Below are 17,472 nucleotides of genomic sequence, written 5' to 3'. Positions count from 1 at the left end.
GAAAAGTTATGTTTATAGTATTTAGAACTACAATGCATTCACCTGTTGTGTAATATGCATTTTTGTAATTGAGAACTAACATGTGTTGTAAGTTTTTATTTTTAAGAATGTTCAACAAAATGTTAAATAGGTTTAAATCAGTTATTCGATTAGAAATCTATAGTTTCCAATTAGTGATTTTTATATATTGGCTGAGCTTTAGAGAAGTTTATTACTCAGGAGACTAGAATAATGTCATTTCTGTTCTCTCTGCACAGTATCTAAAAACCAAATTGAGGTATGAATTTGACACTTTGCATGAAGCTTCATATAGGCAACACAATGATGATAATCAATCTAACTTTCACTGGGATATCTCTAGAATGGATTGAGATTTTCTACTTGGAATGTTGCATATTATGTTACCACCAGTTGGCTAGCAAAAGTATTCTGTTAAACTGCCGGTTTTTTGCAAAATATCTTGAAAATAATATGTGCTAATTTTTAATAAGGCTTCATATCTATATAGGCAACATACAGTTTGATGGTAGTGCCTGTCCCTTCATTGTATTTCACTGACTGTTAGTTTAGTCTGTCTGTTTTACAGGAAAACTTAATAACTTATTAAGATTCGACCTACAGACTTTAAATTTTGCATAAACGTTTAATTCTGTACAAAAATATAGTTATAACCTACAAGTTAATTTATTTGTTCAAGATTATTAGGAAAGGCAATAAAATGCACATAACTTAGAGACCAATTTTCTCGCCTCACATTAAAAATACAATAGATTTACTTTCAAAATTTCATGTAAGGGTTGTGTCTTGTGTTTTAGGGTTCCTAAAAAACGTTTTCAAACTAGTATGCTAACAACATAAACCTTAAATACCTTGACAATTTTGCCATTTTTCCCCTTTAATGTTTGCCTGCACAATTTAATTAAGAAGTTAGTTTTTAATAAAGTAAATTAGCCTAAAAGTACACTTTCGAAAAAAATCTACATTTTCTGAGTAGGGCTCTTTTTAAGCCTCCCAAATATTTTATTCCTTCAAAAATTCTTTCTGGTTACGCCATTGCTGGTACTTATAATAACCGGACTATCAGACTCCCAAACGAAGGATATAGGAGTGCACATCCCATCTGATCTGTGGGCACAATCTCCATAAAACTGGTGACCATTTTATCACATCAAGAAAAAAATATGGGCAATCGTTCAGAAAGTAACATCTCCGAATGGGTAGGGATAGCGGCACAATCTTGGCAGTGTCATAGTGAAGGTTACCATATCAGTTGAAACTTTCTAAACTAGTGCTCTAAGTGGCAACTACAATCTACTCTCCCACCGACTGTAAAGTACATAGTGTCATTAGATTTTTTTATATTTACTTTAAAAAAGTACATAACTTTGTAAAATTCAAATACAATTAATTACAGAATGAGTAGAACGAAACATATTAAACTATTTGCAGTGGTTATGAAACAAAAATGAATGGCTCAAATCATCATTAGTCTTATGATAGTTTATAGCACAAAGATGTATATTGGTGAGTTTTGTTTATAATTGACTTCTGCTTATCCGACAAAGTTACTTTCGTGATTGGTTACAAAGCCTTGGGTCTACTGTGATATGTTACTTAGTTTGGATGTAATTATTCATTAGTAACATATCGCTTTGAATATGACACAAGGCTGTAAAACATTTCTATTACTAGAACCACTTTAAGAAATGAAGACATTTTTATTTACATATTGAACACCAAAGAGAGAGTGCAATTAACATACCGTACATACTAGTCCAAATGTCCTGCTCCTGCATTACTGTACCCGAAAAAATCCTCTAACCTTATCGTTCTGAATAAACTAATTGTATCCTAATTTATGACACTTGAAACTGTAATATCTTTTGCTGCCATAACGTAAACAAATACTGATGAAAAAAAAACATTATTTTCAGAGCTTTATTTTAGAGAAGTAGCACATGTGGTATTTCCAAATGTATGTGTTGTTCACGGAACGAAATTATGTCATTGCTTTATAGAACCTAAAGTGATATTTACATGAGTATTTATAACTTGAAAAAGATACTCCCAGGACGATTGACTTCTGGCTGGCTTAAACCTCCCCCAGTTGAACCTACAGCAAAAACCAATGTGTCACTTTAATTTGGGCAACCCCATGGATGTCCAGGAGCGGCACATCACTAACCGCAAATGTCAAGATATTGGGGTAAAAGGGTAAATACACTGGGTAAAAGGGTCTAGTACACTGCTAAGGGAGTTGGAGTGGGTGGAGCTTCCTTAAGTGTTAATGGCTATTACTAGTCCAAGTACGAGGGAGTACCTTTGCCTACCGCTTTGACTACAGAAGGCTGAAATAGAGCCGACCTCCCCTTCTTCCAAGAGGACATGTTCGAGATTTAACCCTTTTAGGACCACACACCAAAATTTGACATGTGCAAAGAAAAATTTTTCGTTTTTCTGGCCATGCTCCAACAACTGCGCATATTAAAAATGTGCGATTTTTCAAGCGTTTGAGAGAAAAATCATATCTTCATAACTAATTACTGTACAGATTTGGTTTTAGGCTTAAAATGTTTATAATTAAACTGTTCATTGTGAAAAAAATAAATTTAAGTCATTATATAGCAAAAAACAATTTAATTTATCTGTTTAAAAAAAAAAAGAAAAAAAATTTAAAAAATTGAGTTTGATCTTCAATAACTACCAAAAATAAGAATAAATTATCTGTGTGAAATGGTATTTATTCGTTCTACATATAATTTTCTATAAGTGTACAAAATTTGAAAGCCCTGGAATAAAAAATAAAAAGTTTGTGAATGAATTAAATTTTTCTGCAACACTGGTTAAAACACACTTTTCAGCATTAGCCCAACATACAAAACCTTATAGGCTACTAAGGATATTATTCATATCAGTCAACTTACCCATATGAAAATGAGGCTGTTCTTCAGATTAAAAACACTGTTTTTATACACTTCACACTATTTACAAAATTTACAAAACGACTAGAATTCCTTAGCCTAGTCCTATTTACACTTATGTTTCACAAGACAAAGAGGGTGGCAGCCCTCCTTGCAATTAGAATATACAGTTCTGGTCTTCTTTCTACTTTTGTTGTAGTCCTTGCCTTTTTTTGTACAAACCCAGCAAGTTTTTTTCCTTTTTGTCAGGCAATTTTTCTAAGCCCCTTGATGCTCGGTTACCTCCTTCACCATCTTCAGGCAAGTCAAGTTCACGGTAATCCATCCACTCTTTTTCCAAACCTTCTATAATTTTAACAATGAATTGATATCTGGATATGGGTTTCATGCCATTCTTAGTAGTGGTATCTTTATATAGGATGTAAGCATTTAGGACCATTCTACCAAAAAGATTAAATGTTACCTTTTTCTAATATTTTACGGTTCTGCGTTCATCAATATAACCGTACAACATCATGTCAAAATGATCAATGCTGCCCATATAGCAGTTATAATTGTGAACAATAGCAGGTTTTTTTTCAGTTGTTTGTCTTCCTTGCCTTGTTTTGGTAATTTCAACATTTTTTACTTCAGGTCCAGAAGAAATGATCAAAACTGGGTTTTTTTTTGGCTCTTTTTGTGCCGGTACGCCATGATGACTGTATTGCCATTTTTTGCAATAAACTTTTTGTCCAGGCTCTAATTTCCCTAGTACTTCAGCTGGCAAACCCTTTCTGTTCCGCCTTAACATGCCTGTTAGGAATGTGAGCTTTTCATACAACATTTGAACTAATGGTATGCTACTAAAAAAGTTATCTGTAAACACATGGTAACCTTTACCAAACATGTTACAGGCAGATAGTAACTTTGAAACAACAGTGTAGGCCAGACCCTTTTCTTTTATTTCAGTTCTATCTTGTTGAGATTTTGCACCTTTGTAACAAAAAATGCTCATGCAATACTTGCTAACAGAGTCGCACAATACCCACACCTTGATACCCCAACGGTGGTGGTGCTTGTTTGGTAGGTATTGCTGAAGTTGAGATTGATTTTTTGTGCCAATTAATGTTTCATCTACTGATACTTGTTGATGGGGTGTATAGTAATGTTTGAATAAGTTGTTGCAATGGTCTTCAAGTGGTTGAAACTTCTGACATGGGTCATATCCTTCTTCGTTATATTTTGGAAGTTTAGAATTATCCACTAAGTGGAAAAATGAAAGTAGGGATTCAAATCTTGAGCGACTAAACATTTTATTGAACCAAGGAGTTGCCTGAGAACTACTCTGTGACCAGTATGCTTTTATTGTAGGTTTCAGTATCAACCCCATGTTCAAAATAACTGCAATGAATCCTTTTATTTCTGGCACAGTCACTGGAACCCATTTTCTTAACTTACTTGTAGGCGATATAGAGTCACATCTTCTAGACAAGGTTTGTGCTGCATACCTATTAGTTTCATTGGTAAATAATCTTAACAAGGTTGCAGTAAAAAACAAATGAAAGTAATCAATAGGTTGTGATGTCTGAGGGTCCAATTTACAGTGTTTTGGGACCGGGGTTTCATGAAATGCAAAACTGTGTATGAAATTATGAGTTTCTTTATCATCAATTTTTTGCCAAGAGTTAGACTCATTTTCATAACTAGACTAATTATTTACATTGATATTCTCATCGTCAGTATCTGAGCTCTCACTCAGAACTTGCCTTGTCTGTCTGGCAGCAAGGCTAGGCCTAGGTTGATTTTCAACTAGCTTACGTCTCTTACAACTATCCTCACCTAAATCACTATCTTCAGATGAATCAGAATGCAAATGATTGGTTCTAATGCTAGGCCTACCAACAAATAAATCTTTTCTGGATGTAGAGGGGGTGAAGGATTGTAAGTTGGATCTAAATCACTATCGTCATCGAATAACTCTTCAAAAGATATATCCGATTCCAATTCTTTATCTAACTCACGATCAACTTCACTGGACCTCAGTAATTGTTCTGACATATTTCAGACAATTGGTTATTCAAAATAAATAGGCACTTATAAAAAATAACTTAACTGAATACGCTAAACTCAATAGAAAAACAACAAACCACATGCGAACTCAACATTCTCTGCCGGCTGCCGTAAACAAACACAGCTGACAACATTACGATGCAACATGTCCATAAATATTTTTTTTTCTCCAAGCTGATGATTCCAAAGACGTTTAAAATTTGATATCATAGTAAGAAACATACAGGGAATAGAAAAACAGTATATTTATTATATATAGAATATTAAAATATCTCTTAAAAAATATGAAAAGTCCACCGGCAATAAACCAGACGGTTGGTCCTTTTCGCATAGTTCACTGCCGGCGATAAACCAGACGGTTGGTCCTTAAAGGGTTAATGCTCAAATTCTTCCTCCATGGATCTCAACAGGAAGCGACCGTACCCCCAGTGTACCCATCCTGAAAATCCTGTCACTCCGGAAGCAGTGAAAAGGTCTTTTAAGGGCTTAAAGCAATAAAGAATTCCTTAGCTTAAAGAATAAAAGAGTAAAAAAAACTTTGAACATTTTTTTTACTTTTACGCTAAATCATTTAAGTGATTATTTATTCATCTTTCAGAAGAATCTCACAAAATTTTTCGCTATTTACCTTATCATTTTTTCCGTTGCTTTTTTGCTTCTTCATTGAACTTTGCCTGTAGGAGTATAGCCATAGCATGATCTGGGTCGAATGAATTCATTGTCCACATTTATCTGCAAAAAACAAAAGGTTAAGTTCAAGTCAGTGTATTTTTAAATTGGTAAGATTGTACATTATGTTTTAAGAAATAGAATAAACTATTATGTTTTATTCCTAAAATAGTCACAATATATAACATGTGAGAAAACACACCATACTTGTATACTGTAATCTAAGATAAGTTATATTTTTTAAGTTAACTCGTTCAAGAAATCTTCATTTTGACACCATAGCCGCTATATTTAATTCCAAATGCATTCTACTCATTCCGAGAGTTTTATTGTAGAGTTTTGAAACCTACAATACATTAATTATTAAAATTTAATTTTGTATCATATGATTGGAGAGAATTATATACTTTTTAATAAAATATTATTTAAGAAAATTAATTTTTGTATAAATAAAATAAGTCGTTCCTTTTTGCATTGTAAAATACCAAAAATTAATAAATCCAGAGGGGGAATTGATAACGACAGAAAACTGCCTTTACAATATTGTTAATAATGTAAACTTTAATTAGCATCACAAACTATAGTGCAAAAACTAATTAACATTTTAGCTGCTGCATCAGGTCAAATGACACTCGCACATTTGTTACGATGTAATTCGTCATGGACCATTATGGCAAGACAGCGCCACTAAGCAGCTGTAAACATTTTTACTAACTTCCCGTTTATTTCTGACAATTTGAACTAGAAAGAGTTGGGCTCTTCGCAGGACCATGTCTTTTGTGATTATTTTTAGAGGAGTAATTGCGATTGAAAATTGGACATGATTGACCTAATAATTAGGGCTACTTTAACCAACAAGTTTGAGTTGTAGGTTACAGTATACATAACAAATAAATGATTTGGCAATAAAAACAATAATATTGCCTGGTGCTTTGCTTAATTCATTAACATACTAGTTTTTATTTTACTGAATTTTATACAAAAAAACCCACACATCAGACTACTTCTGAAAATAGCTATCCGTAAATAGGTAAGCTATGATGTTGTGACTTTTATGGTTTATTTTTGTTGTAGCTGGTAACAGTGTAATTATAAATGATACATTTATATTTAGTTATGTAATGTTCCATCCCATAAATTGTTTTTATTTAGTGAACTGATTTTCATTTATAAGTTTATAGGTTATGTTTCAATGTTTTATGTTGTCCTCCATTGTCTTCTCTCACTTCAGTAAGTAGTGGGAACTGTCTATGAAGTATGGTGGGCTTAATGAGGGGAAATCCATTAAGCTCCTTAGGAAATCCAAGCTCCTTAGTGGAATCCATTGGCAGTTTCACACCAGTATGAGTATCAATGATTCAATATCATTCAATTATCATGTTCAATTGTGTTGGTGGCCACTTATTACATTGTAGCTGTACAAATAAAGACAGCACAGATAGTTTTTTTTTTTATAATTAATATATTAATTTTGAAGGTTTTAAACCAGTAAGCTATATTATTTGAAATACCTATTACATGTTAGGTTAACATCAGTATTTTTGGAGTAATGAATACTGATGATTTAATACTAATAAATATAGATGATTTGATAATCATGAATCGATTTTGGTGGTGGCCGCTTATTATACTGCAGCCTAACGTTTATCTGATATGCAGGTCTAGCCCATAGTTGGTTTTGTTATTTTGTAATGTTATTGTTAGATTTATGTTATTTAAATTTGTAATGTATAATTCTTGTTTTTTTTTTTTTTTTTTGTTCTCTTAGGACAAGAAGTTTATAAATTGCACTTAGTCCTGTAAGAACCTTTGCGCTGCTTCCGGAGTGACAGGATATTCAGGATAGGCAAGGTTAAGGAGTAGGGGCCGCCTCCTGTTGAGATCCATGAGGAAGAATTAGGGCACTACATCTCAAAGTCATGTCTCCCCGGAAGAAGGGGAAGCCAGCTCTGAACCAGCCTCTCCAGTCAAAGTAGGCAGATGGTGGCACACCCTAGTTGAGGTTAACAGGAACCTCTGAGGTTAGGGAACAAACCCCACCAACTCCAACAGTCATCTCCCACAGTAGACTAGACCTATCGAATTGCCCATGAACCCCAGTATCTCAACATTTGCGGTTAGTGATGTGCCGCTACTGGACATCCATAAGGTTGCCCAGATTGAAGTGGCACATCGGTTTTTGCTGTGCTCAGTGGGAGTTCAACTGGTAGGTATAAACCATCCAGAAGTGATCCCTGCTGGGTGTATAATTCTTGTTACTCATTACTCCATGTTGCGTAAGATTATTATATTATAATCGTAGTCAGATAATGTATTGAACCATTTGGTAATAACAATCAAAAGTAATTGTGAAAGTTACGGCTGGAGTGACGAAATACGAGTTTCGCGTTAGGAATCGTCCTACTGAACAAAACAATATAAGGTTTGAAGGGGTGGAAATGAGAAATAACGAAGTTGCAGGACATAAAAAAAATTGAACAACTGTTCACATGTGGAACAATATTTCCGTGTTGCACATCCACGTCGGGTGTCACGTGACCTTTTATGACCGTGATTCAACCTCATGATGACATCATGAGATGCGGCACCATCTTTGGAAAACGTAAATGAAAAATATTACTGAAATGAACAGAATTTTGACCCAAATGAATTATGTTTTCCTTAATTTTGAGCTACAAATTAATTAGTTGTTATTGGGTTGAGATGAATGCCTCCAGCCATCAGCGCGGGCTGTAGTCGGTGCTGCCCCACGCTGATGTCAACGAAAAGAAAAACATCCCTCAAGATAGTACCTGTCAGTAAAATATCAAATTCTGACAGAAATATAAATTGAAATTCAATGCAAAGAAATTTATATAAAGTGTAAAAAACTTAATAAATCATGAAAAACCCTAATACTAACACATAAGTGGACATTAATATAGAACACTTACCATTAGTGTGTTGGCGGATAGAGCTAAGTGACAGCAACAAAAAATTGGTGGAGCCTGGTATGTGGGTAGGGTATTTGGCCTTGAAAAGGAATTCTGCCAGGTACACGACAAAAAATGCCAGGCACCCCGGACACCTGTACCAGGGTCAACAAAATTAATAGAATGATTGACGGAAAAAATGCCTGAATCCCTCGCCACTGAGACAGTTGTAGGCCTTCCAACAATCGCTAACAATTGTCGTACCTGTAAGAACCCATTCTTTAATAATGTAAAGCAGGGTGTCCCAGTCACGCTGTTCAACATGCTTTTTGATTGCCCCAAAAACCCACTGCCCCTGAATTCTTCAGCTGCGATTGTATTTTATCCTTCCAAATTTGGCTTTATCAATTTCAACGACTGTTACAGAGGACTGTCAATTTTCTTCTACGTCATTGAAATGTGATGGAAATACACTTCACGGCAGAAAGAATACCAGTCCACCACCGAATGTGCAGAAACCGCAAAACTCCAAACGAAATACAGCGTTGTCTTGGTGGCTTTAAATTCAATAACGTGGTCACCAAACCAAAATATGCCTCTATGTCTAATCGCGTTATTTTTCAAAAAAGAAACCTGCCCGGACCAATGTTTTTAAATTACAGCATTAAAAATTTGGGTACTTTGGGATTATACCGACCACACCAGTATGAAGAACACAAAAATAGAAATTTATAGAAAAAAAATGATAGAACGAAAAAACAACTCTTTAATTACAAAATTACAAACTTACAACGATTATCAATTGTTAATGGGTCAGATTCTGTTATTTGCCCCCAACGCTTAAACTTTTTTCCAATGAACTTTAGAACGTTATAAAACGATGTAGTTGAGTAACAGAACTAACATTCAATCAATCAACAAGCATTTCCAGGTATTGTGATCGGTATTGTTGTCGCTATTATCTTATCTTTCTCGAGAATCCCGATTACGGCAGGCCGCGCGGCATCACATGATTATTTAAGTTTTTTGCACGGTACATAATTGCCTTTCCATTACAATTTCAATTTATATTTCTGATCAGCCCCTCTAGAATTTGATATTTTTACTGATACGTACACTATCTCGAGGGATGTTTTTCTTTCGTTGACATCAGCGCGGTGCTTCGGCAGCACTGAAGATGCTGCCGAAGCCCAATCTGATGGCCAGAGGCACTCGCATTTTGGGTGGCAGAGTGTGATCAAGAATAAAAACAAGTGTTTTTTTCAATAAAGAGTTTAGTTTTTGTTTGGTAATGTTTGTCTGTTGAAATTTTAGTGTTTGGAGAAATGTATGGGTAAAACACGGGAAGTACAACAAAGCGACGCACCAGCTGAACGGGCGGCGAGACTCTGCAATCACGTTATCTACTAGAACCGCTCGACTTCGACCTCTGTTTGAGGATGGGGAGGGGTTTGCGATTAGACAATTCCTATTTTATATTGACGAAATATTGTTCTACGCTAATCTAGTAATCAGTAGAAGCAAAATGTCAAATAACGATTCATGTCTGGGTGTGGTCGGTATAATCCCCAAAGTACCAAAAATTTTTTACTACTTTTACGAATTGATATTCATAAATAGTTAAGTTTTTAATATTTTTAGTGTTCTGTTTGTGTGCTGTGTCTTTGATTTTCTGTTATAACGAAACATCAAAGTCAAGAGTTTATAAGAAATACACGACAGCACGACGAATAAATACACTAATTATTAAAAATTCCATGTTCTATTAAAAAGGAAATAATCTCGTTTCGGTCAAAACATAAACTCCTAACATGCCCGACTAAACACTCCCCAACACACAGTTGCTGACACTCACAACAATTCACAACACAATCGATACATACGATTCACTACGATTCGTCGAACTAGTAGGGTGGTTGATCCTTGACTAACATGCACTCACTAAATCCAAATTACAGTACATGATATCTTATGAAGCACTGACTACAGCCCTAGAGCGCTTAGATAACAGATACGCTATTAGTCCCATTAGTCCTGGCTGTAGATAACATTGAAGTAAACAGATATCCAGCACACAAACAGAACATTAAAAAAGGCTATTAGAAGCTTAAAAACTATTTATGAATATATACCTCCTAAAACCCTGTTGTCATTTACACCCCCTAAAACCAAATATAGTTTTTCTTCAGTAGGATGAGCAGAATACGTTGATAATGTCAAATTTGTGATTAGCAGGGTAGACCTTTAACTTATAGATAACCAATCAAATAATGAGTGTATGCCCCTTACTACATTCTCCCCCTCCAACTTAATAAGCAGTTTAATGGAAAAGTTATACTTCACCATAAAAAATCTAGTATTAAGCCTTTGCCTTCTATAAAGATAATATATACTGCTCAACATATTGTTTGAATATAACCTAAGTGAAATAACTGTTGTGAATTGCTTCAACTTTCTTCCATAATACACCTTACAGTAAAGTTATAAAACAGAAATGTTCTCTGTAAGTTACTTACAGACAAAACAAGGATGAACTAAGATTAGGCCTATGAGGATTAAAAAACTAAACTGACATTCTTCTAATGAAAAAAAAGAATCTTATACATACTGCTAATACACTACCTACTATGGACAATATAACATTACTTTACTGTGTAGAATAAATATTTGAAACCATCGCTAGTCAAATGTTTAAAATTTTTAAACAGCTGATGGAGTTCCATGTTTTGCAGGTTTCCATATTGTTCTTAAAAATACCCACTGACCGAAATATTAGAATATTTTTATTGCCGAAATGTATATTCTGTACTCAAAAAATCAAACAATATGACAAACTCATACGGTCACAATGACTTGTTAGTTACAAGAATATGTCTAAAATAAGTTGTTTAGAGAGTTTATATCTCCCATATATGGACCATTGAACTTATTCCAGGTGTTTTATATGTTTGTTTTTACACTGTTATTGTATTGATGAAAATGTTCTATGACTATAAATAAAATTGTATTAGTTAAATTTAAATGCGCGCTTATTTCCAGTCACAACATTAGATTACAATTAATTTGGATATTTTTCACCTTACTTTGATATATTGTTGACTTACAGATTTGTTACAATTCCAAAAAATGTGACTCCTCTCTAGATTCTAGAAACTGAACTGATATAAGATGTCGTTTTTCAGCTCCAAATTATAATTCACCTTCTTTTTAGTGACCTGTGGTCCTACTTTTTTATAATTGTCCACATTTATACCTGATTATAATAAATAAATAATATAATAATAATAAATAATGCATAACTTGATGAAGGACCAATAATAAACCAAGCACAAATCTTAACTACGAAAAATGACATGTTATTTTGAATATACAGTCCTCGCTCAGGTTAGTTTACCCTCAAACTTTTTTGAACCCACTTTGGACTAAAATCGTAGGAATATTGTAATTTACAGACGTAGAAAGGAACATACCTCTTATTACGTTTGAGAATTGTGTGTTTAAATGTTAAAAATATAAGCAGTAACTCATTACAACTTTTGTACATAGTAGTTTTCAGCACTTTTATAAAGGAAGTGTTCAAAAGGCGGGGAAATATTTTACGATATAATTCAATAAGTAAAAATAAAGAAAACGATTCCTCTAACACTATGGTCTATTTCACTTTATTTAGAGTCTGTGTTTTAATTAAAAGAATCATAACTAGGAAACTGTTTTAAGTTGCGGCATTTAATTTTGCATATTTATATTTCTTATTAGGATGTTACTTTCTTATAAAAAATCAATCGTTTCTAAATGGTGATGTTGAATTATTTTTTTAATTTTAAAGTAAACATTTCACGAAAGCAGAACGAAAATAGAAAATATTGTTGTCTCATTAAAGATAGCTTGTAAAATGAAGCAGATTTTGATATATTATTTGTTAACGAAATAATTACCGGTAATGAGTGTTTACTACTCTTATGTAATCTACACATTTATATTTATTGACATTTGTTTACATATTCACATTTCTTCTTCGATACTGAGAGAGTGTGGATTTCTTTTGACACCGCGGAACTTTCACCCTAATAGTTTATCAATTTATATGAATATTCTAATCCTAACCACCACTATGATTTGGATCCTCGCCATTTAATTTCGACATCTCATATGACTCAACAATTCCGGACCTATAAGACTGTAATGATTTTCTACACTATGGGAATTTACAAGTTGTGTTTGTGTCATACTCATAAGTCATAACTCACCAGTCAACCACCGTGCAGGCATTGTGACAACCGACAATATTGTTCGGGTTTACTCGGCTAAATCCAAATCCTACCCCACTAAAATATTTGAGGTGAATAGTCACAGTATACTGTGATTTTGTTTTTGTTTACTTCCAATTTTCGAATCGGATCATTTTACATGCATCAGGCTGTGGGGTTTTTGTTGAGCTCGAGGTTAGTTGTGGTATTTATTACTTATTTAAAAAATTAACATTTACAAATTTTATATATAATTAGTATTAGTGAACTAGATGATTTTGTTATTTCTGATTGTCACTCTGTTTTGAACTGCTGCCGAAATATCTAACTTGATCTATTAACGTTTACCTGTTTGCTTTCTCATCAGAGTTAGATATTATATTTGGAATTGACATACAGTACTTATAAAATAAGTTTTTTTTATCATTACAATACATTTTCTTAGTCTAAGGGCTGTTTAGAAATATTAGATAAATATTTATAATATTCTTGACAGAAACAGATTAGGTCTTAAGACTCCTAGCCTATGCTGGTAGAATTGATGCTTTCACCCTTTTTAACAATATCCGATGTAAGTAGGAAGGTCTTCGTGTTTGTAAGCAAATTTTGGTTTATTTTTTGAGGCATCAGGGAAAAATGGGGGGGGGTGGGGGGGGGGGGGGGTGGGGGGGGGGGGGGGTGGGGGGGGGGGGGGGTGGGGGGGGGGGGGGGTGGGGGGGGGGGGGGGTGGGGGGGGGGGCAGCCTGTAAAGGCACTTCTTTATCATGGTTGAGCGCGCTGAAGGATATGGAAAACAAGAGCAAAATACGAAGGAAACTAAAGGTGAGTGTACTATGTTTTGAATTTTTGACTAGGGAATAGCTGCCTTAGTGTTTTAGATTCTGCAAGCAAAGCTATATAGAAATTTATGGGCTTGCCTGTTTTTTACGCTTCTCTACCCGAGAAGGGATCATTCGAGTCCCTCCAAAGTTCTGAATACCACCTAATATTCATGAACCTTTGGTTCAGGTGTTTTCAAAGCCAAAGGCTATTTTGAAGCCGTTTCACGCATATTCTTGAGACAAACAGGACTTTACAATCTCAATCTGAAATTATTCTCTCGATAACCCTCTACGACTTCATTAACACAAGTACACTAATGAACCCAAGTTGCCGGTTCAGTTATTTGTTAAGTTGCTCTGATAATCAGGATATAATGATTGCAGTCATGCATTGTCTAATGATATCTCAAAACTTTCAGATACCTCACATACTGTATATCAAAGGTGAAATTAGTGTCAGGAAGAAATGATATGAATGTTACTTTTACAATATGGGCAGCCTAATGGATATTAGAAGAATAGCACCTCCAGACCAGTTTTTTGTTTTTAAAGTGTAGTTACAAAAGATAAGAAATTGAAAGATTCAGAATTTTGTTTCATATCTAAAATCCTAAAGAGGCAGAGGAACATACCAAAATTTCTTTAAGAAGCCAGAGTCTGCCAAAGGAACCTGTTTCAGCTACAGTTACCAGTAACCAAGTTAGGAGGCAACAATTTTCGGGTTCAACAACAAGAGTTCCTCCACAAAAAAAACAGCGAATGTGAAGCCAAACAGGTGGGGAATCTTGTCCAGATCGTGTCAAAAACTAGGGTTAGGAGATTTTTGCAAGAGTTGGAGGCTTTCCAGGGAATAAAGGACAAGTCTCCAAGATTTTTTCTGGGAAGAATGGAAATGTGGTAGGAAGAGGCACAGTTGAAGGTTAGAGCAGGATGAAGATTCTCCATGGTTTCGGCAGATCAGAGGAGAGGCACCGGAAGAGGTGGGATGTTGGGCGAACAAAAGAGGCGGCACTTTGGTCTTGTAAACTGGATCTCAAGGTAAAAAAATCTCTCCCAGAAACCGTGCTCGATAAACCAGAGACCCGGGTCCAAATAACAAAATGTGAGGACTAGGACACATTCAAGGTATTTTCCGGATCAAGGGTTTTTACTTTGGGCAGTTCTGGCAAGAATGATTTCGGGTCAAGGTAATTATTTGTAGCCGCATTGTTTGAGTCTTTGGGATGTGAACCCGGTATAAAAAAAAGAGGACTAAAGAAAATAGATGAAGATGACCAAAAGACCCCCCCCCCCCCCCCCACCCCCCCCTCTCAAATGTGGAGGTAACGCCGCTTGAAGATAAGAATGAAGAAGATGGATGGACTCGCGTGCAAGTGTACAGTGGTGCAAACAAAACGCATGCCACGTGAAGAAGTCGAAGGTCCGGCATCTGGAGAGTTGCCCAGGGTTGACCCAAATGTTTTTCAACAACAGTTTTATCTGCAGACAACACAGAGGACAACGAGATTAGTGCGATAAATCAGAAATACAAAATCACTTCTTGCCCTGTTTTGATCCAAGGAAGTTGATGGAGATATCAATGCCTCACACATTGGACACTAGTGCCTTGAAAACACAAACCTTCTGGGATCCTTACAACAATGCTCGATAGAGAGACCGCCATTTGAAATAATTGATTGTGATTCGCCAATAGAAATCCATGATTTCACCTATAAAACATTTCTGACTCTCCTATTCGTGTTTACGGTAATGATGTTCCTAAGCCTAAAGTTGAGAATAGTGATGATATAGAAGTGATCGAGCCTGAGGCCAAGATGTCGGGCTTGTCCACTTTGTGGGATCTGGCGGATTTGGTGTATCGAGGATAAACGAACATGTAAATCAGTGCCTTGATTCCGATTGAGTGATAAATAAAACCTGTTTTGCGTTGTGCATTGTGACCTTTCAATGTTACGTTTATTTTAATAATGAATCACTTATTTTGACGAAAATTCAATTTTTCTGCTATTCCTTTTATTACATATCAAAATTAAAATTGTTCTATATTTATTCGCAAAGTAGGTTTTATAAAAAAATGGAATGCTTTCTTTCAATATTTCAATAGGTATATGGAAATTTCCTCTGAATGTAATTTTTAATCATTTCTTAGACAACTAATGTGGTTTAAACAATGTTACCATACTGCGTTTATTATTAATATTAGTAATTTTGTGATACTATTTATACATAAACCGTTTTTACTGAGAGGTTTGTTTTTTTCATTTTATTATACTGTACATGGTTATTAATGGAAACAATAGATCCTCAAATTTATTTGGTTCATTATCCACACTATTTTCCTTTCCTTCCTGTAGAATCTTAAAATATTTGTTTGTTTAAGCTTCTTTTCACAACCACTTCCATCTCCAAATTCCATTACTTTCCATCTGAAAGCAATACCAAAGGATCTTTTAGTCCTTAAGTAAATGAACGTTTATCCAACTAATGCCCCTAGAGGGACAGTGTAAGCAAGGTAACAACGAAAATTGTTCCAAGGCATAAATCTAAAAAAGTGCATATAACCTGGGTTGTCTTTCACTCACTTTGGGGACCCAAAAGACCAAAACATTAAATTATGTCATGCGCCTCAATAACTTTTACTTTCAACAAACCAAAAGTAACTACAAATTACATGCATTGGGTCATGTCAGAATAACAAAGAGGAAACTTCCTTTTAAACAACAGACTTCATTCGTTAAATTTAAAAATATTACTTTAAGATGACTTGAACTCTTAATATACTGTTAATAAAACAACCAGGTTGTCCAATTAGCTGACAGTCAGGAATTACAGACGCTGTAAAAAACATTTTTCAAGGAGAAATAACTTAAGCCTCTTCTTCTAAATTTTTAAATGGTTTCAGAGTCATGCTTTGAGTTGCATAACAGAGGGAGTGTTGTTAAACAGATTAATTGCATTGTAATCATAGATTTTTTTGGAAGAAGGCTGTGTGAATGTGGCAGGGACTTGAAGGTTGTTGGAAATTCTTAAATTGTACTGATGGTTAAGAGGTATTTGAAATGTTCAATGTATTGAGTTACTAAAGATTAAGTTTCACAAATATAAAGACATGGAAAAGTAGCAATGAAGTGGTGGGTGGACGAGAGAGAAGAGGAAAGTTGTGGGAGTTATTGCCAGTGAGAGAGATACATTATTGGTTATACATGTTACTGTTTCGGTAATGTGCCATTAATTTTAGCATGAAAAGAACTCATTTTCACAAAAAATAACTATTTTTATTATTACCCCATTTGTTTGAATGTAAATAAAAAAAAATCAATAGTTAATATTATTCACAATACACATTTTTTTTAATTGGGGTTAAATAAATAATAAATATATAATTTAAAAAAGAGTATCAAAGTTACTTTTTAGTAATGGTATTTACATATTTTAGTTTATTCTCCTTGAAGTATGTACTCGTAAATAGGCACTGGTTTGTTATGCTAGAACAGAAATGTGCTAGTAATCTTGTTCACAAATTGTCCATATGGTGCATCCAAAACTTTTCTTCAACATTTTCGAAGATTCTTTTTTAGAGTTCATTTATTCTAGCTGAGTAACTGTTTTGCTGAGAAAAAATCTAAAGCTCAGAAGAAACAAGCAGCATATTAAATATATGTGTTTGTCTTTTGGTTAATTTCTCTTGAAAACCATTGTTTATAAATTCTTTGTCCTTGGTTTCGTGCTCATTGTCCTCTTCACTTAGTTGAGATTGAAAAAGGGTTCCCTTTGAGTACCGCAGCGTCGTCTAATTTTTTGACGGTACGAAAAGTGCATAAAGTGCCAGCGTCACTAATTTTGACGTTTGGTA

At 34.5% G+C, this 17,472-nt stretch overlaps 1 protein-coding gene across 1 annotated transcript in view; it reads right to left on the bottom strand.

Moving 5' to 3' along the window:
* The window catches only part of LOC124368067 (DNA-dependent metalloprotease SPRTN), a 34,655-nt gene extending 23,467 nt beyond the window's left edge, over positions 1-11,188 (bottom strand). The window contains 2 exon segments of the mRNA XM_046825341.1: positions 5,599-5,702; positions 11,068-11,188. Of these exon segments, the coding sequence (XP_046681297.1) occupies positions 5,599-5,634 (36 nt within the window). The 5' untranslated portion in view covers positions 5,635-5,702; positions 11,068-11,188.
* Positions 11,189-17,472: the final 6,284 nt, after the last annotated feature.

This window comes from Homalodisca vitripennis, chromosome 8, assembly GCF_021130785.1.
Source record: "Homalodisca vitripennis isolate AUS2020 chromosome 8, UT_GWSS_2.1, whole genome shotgun sequence".
Classification (NCBI taxonomy): Eukaryota; Metazoa; Arthropoda; class Insecta; order Hemiptera; family Cicadellidae; genus Homalodisca; species Homalodisca vitripennis.
The sequence above is the reverse complement of the archived record's forward strand: the minus strand, read 5'-3'. Positions and strand labels throughout refer to the sequence as shown.